This window comes from Anguilla rostrata, unplaced genomic scaffold (genome assembly GCF_018555375.3).
Source record: "Anguilla rostrata isolate EN2019 unplaced genomic scaffold, ASM1855537v3 scaf0311, whole genome shotgun sequence".
Lineage (NCBI taxonomy): Eukaryota > Metazoa > Chordata > Actinopteri > Anguilliformes > Anguillidae > Anguilla > Anguilla rostrata.
In genome coordinates, this window is record NW_026985841.1 from 4,953 (window position 1) to 8,970 (window position 4,018).

The window sequence follows — 4,018 nt, forward strand, 5'->3', positions numbered from 1 at the left end:
CCGGTCCTTGACATGGAGGTCATGTGCTTCTGGTCCCCAGCGAGGAGGTCCTCCTGGTGGAGGTTGCCCAGCTTGCTACAGGCAGGTTCTCTTGACAATTTAACCTTATGGAGCCTTTGCTAATTTATATTTGGCCCCCTACAGGCCATATTGCAGTATATAACTGTGAGCCAGGGCTTGGTTGTCCAGGCTGTGGCTATCTATCATGTCCTGAAGTATCATTGCAGTCAGTGTAAATTTGTGGCCATACACATATTTTGCGTGGTCAGTCATTTTTGTCCAAATTGAAATTACAGTCCTGTGGCCATATTTTGACATATCAAAATTTCCTTCACAATTTAACATAGTGGCATGCTGTGCATACATATTCCCAATTTGGTGAGAATCAGACAAATATTCTAGGAGAAGTACAATAAAGTTTGTTCCTCAAGAAATTTAAAATGGTAGAAAATCAATATGGAAGATACTATAGGTTCTATCAAATTATTTGTTCAGAATGAAGAGGTTGACATGTGGAAGAAATGTGTACGTGAAACAGGATGTCCATACTACTTTTTTCATTGTCAGTTTTTCAGGTGGCGCTGCAGAAAAAAATTTACACCCTTAGTACTTGGCCCCATAAAAAGTATCACAACATCTTTCACAGTTTTAAAAGTCAGGGTCCTTTACTCATAGAAAACCTTTCCTGTCCATCATAATTAGAAGACTTAATGTGTTTACTGCAAATTTATTTTGCAAATGAAAGGAAAAAATGATTTAATACAGTAATTAGCTCAGTAGCTTATTACAATTTTGCTTGTTGGCACCATTAAAGGAGACAGGTATGGACACCTCAGTTGCTGAAGGGGAAACACTCTTGTCAAACTGAGAGCCCCTGTTTTCAAATGAGTGCTCAGGTCTCATTAATTCAGGGGTGTCAAACTCAATTTGGCTCTGGGGCCGGATCCAGACTTTCTGTTCTCGGGTGGGCCGGATCAGTAAAAGAATGTCAACTCCAAATATTTAGCTTTGTTTTTCAGTACTATGCTTTATCATTCAGCCTACATTTGTAGCCTACCCTACATATTATAATCACGGATGACAAGGGATCTTTTCTAAGCACAACACATTTATTCACAAACAATGGAAAAAAAAAAATGATTTCATGTTAGGCGGTGAATGTGTTAACAACTGGTTTATTTTAACAGTTAAGTGAATGCAGTTTTACACCTGAACCAACTCACCACACTAAACAAACTCAAGTGGGAGCTATGAAAAAATATTTCGCCTTAATTGTCATACTGCTTTGAAATAAATAAAAAAAATACAAAATAAAAGTTATAGCAGTGCATGGGCAATAAGATTAGACTACATCAGATTAAACTACTAGGCTGGGCCTACTGAAGCTGAGAATATACTGCACAATATTAATTGTCTTTAATATGAAACCAGATTAATCTTATTTTTAATGATCTGTATTCATGAGTGCAAACAAATTTCGTGTCATCACACTTTTTTTCTCTCTCACTGCACTCCTGCAGTCTACTTGCTGCTGCTGGCTCCTGAAACTTGGGATCTTTTTGCCTTCACAAGTGTATCGATATTAGGTGTCAAATCCTGAGTAGCAGCACATTTAACAATGTCATTCAAGTGTTTATTTGTTAACCTTGAGCGCTGCTTTGTTTTATTATTGTTCATTACGGAGAACACCTGTTCACAAAGATAAGTAGTCCCAAACATGGATAGAACCTTTGCAGCCATGGCTGTTAATTTGGGGTAACCTGGCACGAGATATTGATAAAACGTATCCAATCCCACGGACCCAAATTTATCCTTCATAGCGGAATCGCACTGCAAGTCAATAAGCTCGAGTTGAATGTCAGCTGGCATATCAGAAGGCTTCACTGTAAATGGCGAGCGAAAAAAGCCAAATTTGTTCTCAAGTTCACTGAATACCTGAAACCTCTGCTCAAACTCTCGCAGCAAATCTGTTATGTTGTCTTTATATTTTTCCAAATCATTATCGGGACGGTCCGGTGCCTCCGGACGCACAGCTGTGAGACAAGAGAAATGCGCGGTGTCACCGTTGGATAGCTGCGTCTCCCACAGTGACAGTTTCATCTTGAACGCACTTATGCTGTCGTAATATTGAGTGACAACTCTGTTACGGCCCTGCAATGTAGTGTTAAGTGTATTCAAGTGTTGTGTAATATCAACCATAAACGCAAGATCCTGCACCCATTCCTTGCATTTAAGTTCCTTTACTGGGCGTCCCTTCTTCTCCATGAACTGTCTAATTTCCCCTCGTAGCTCAAAGAAGCGCTTGAGTACTGCACCTCTGCTTAACCACCGCACGTCAGTGTGGTATGGTAGGCCAGCATGAATGACATTATCACTGAGAAATGTGTCAAACTGACGGTGATTTAGACCGCGCGCTCTGATGAAATTGACAGTTTTCACAACCACACTCATAACATGGTCCATTTGCAGTGTTTTGCAACATAACGCCTCCTGATGCAAAATACAGTGAAATGCCCAAAACTCTTGTCCTCCATTTGCGGTCTGTACTTTGTCACGGAATTTTGTGGCAACGCCTGCCTTTCTCCCGACCATTGATGGCGCACCGTCGGTAGCCAGGCTCACGGCACGGGACCAGTCCGCTCCCACCTTGTCCAGCGCTCCAACGAGAGCGCTGAAAATGTCATCTGCTGTTGTGGTGTCATTCATGGGCACCAATTCAAGCAGCTCCTCGGTGATGGTCAAAGTTTCATCAACACCTCTAACGAATATGGCCAGTTGAGCAATATCTGTGACATCGGTGCTCTCATCTATTGCAATTGAAAATGCGATAAATGACTTGATTTTCTCTTTCATTTGGCCTGTCAAGTCACTTGAGAGTTCTGTCACCCGATCTGCGACAGTGTTCCTCGTTAGACTAATATTGGCAAAGGCAGGTCGCTTTTCAGGGCACACGACTTCTGCAGCCTTCAGCATGCATGTTTTTACAAACTCCCCATCAGAAAATGGCTTGGATGCCTGCACCAGCTCGTTGGCAATAATGTAGCTGGCTCTTACAGCCCCATCAGCGATATCGCGGCTGCGCGTAAAAGTAGACTGCTGTTTCTTCAGACCAGCCACCAATTTGTTTATCTCGTCTTTCCTTATTTGTCCTTTCAAGTGGTCATACTTGTCTTTATGATGAGTCTCATAGTGGCGCCGAATATTAAACTCTTTGAACACTGCAACTTGCTGATTACATACCAAGCACACTGGTTTTGCATTCACTTCTGTGAATAAATAATTCTCAGTCCATTTTTCCTTGAAAACTCTGCACTCCGTGTCCACTTTTCTTTTTTTTGACAGTGCCATTTTGGGAAGGGTGTGTTGACCGATAACTTGTTTAGTAGTGGTGAATTGTGAAGCAAGATTGCCGGTTTATTTTTAGTACTAACTCGTGTCAATGCCGCATGCTGGACGTCTCTTTTACACATTTACTGCCCTCCCGCGGCCGGAGGGAGCATTTGGTTTGTATTTATTTTAAAAAATCATAACTTTTGATAGAAATGAGCTAGAGACTCGCTTCTTTTTTTGACATACTCAGAAATTTATGCCGGGCCGGATTAAATCATCCAACGGGCCGGGTCCGGCTCGCGGGCCGTATGTTTGACATGCCTGCATTAATTAATTTTACTAAGTGGAGAATACCCTAGCTAATGATTCATACCATGGAATTAGATGGAGTGAACTCCCAGAACCTACAGATGTACAGTGGGCTCCAGAATTATTGGCAGCCTTTTTTCTTCATTTTTTTTAAGGGTGCCAATAATTCTGGACCCCACTGTACATATCATTTAATACTGTTTATGTTAAAAACAAACCCAGGATGGATAAACTATGCATATATAGACAAAATTGGGGGCAAGAAAGCATGTATAATGTATAAGTGTTTATTTAATCAACTTCAGAGTATGCAAAGCTCATCAGAAATGTAGTGAGATTTCACTTTTATATGGACTACCATTAATGATGAAGCTTAACT

The 4,018-nt window shown here is 41.1% G+C and overlaps 1 protein-coding gene across 1 annotated transcript; it reads right to left on the minus strand.

The window, feature by feature from the left end:
• Positions 1-1,503: 1,503 nt before the first annotated feature.
• LOC135246436 (general transcription factor II-I repeat domain-containing protein 2B-like) lies at positions 1,504-3,653 on the minus strand. Its single transcript, XM_064319896.1, has one exon. The coding sequence runs from the start codon at positions 3,346-3,348 to the stop codon at positions 1,522-1,524; it is 1,827 nt and encodes a 608-aa protein (XP_064175966.1). The 5' UTR covers positions 3,349-3,653; the 3' UTR covers positions 1,504-1,521.
• Between the last annotated feature and the right edge of the window lie 365 nt (positions 3,654-4,018).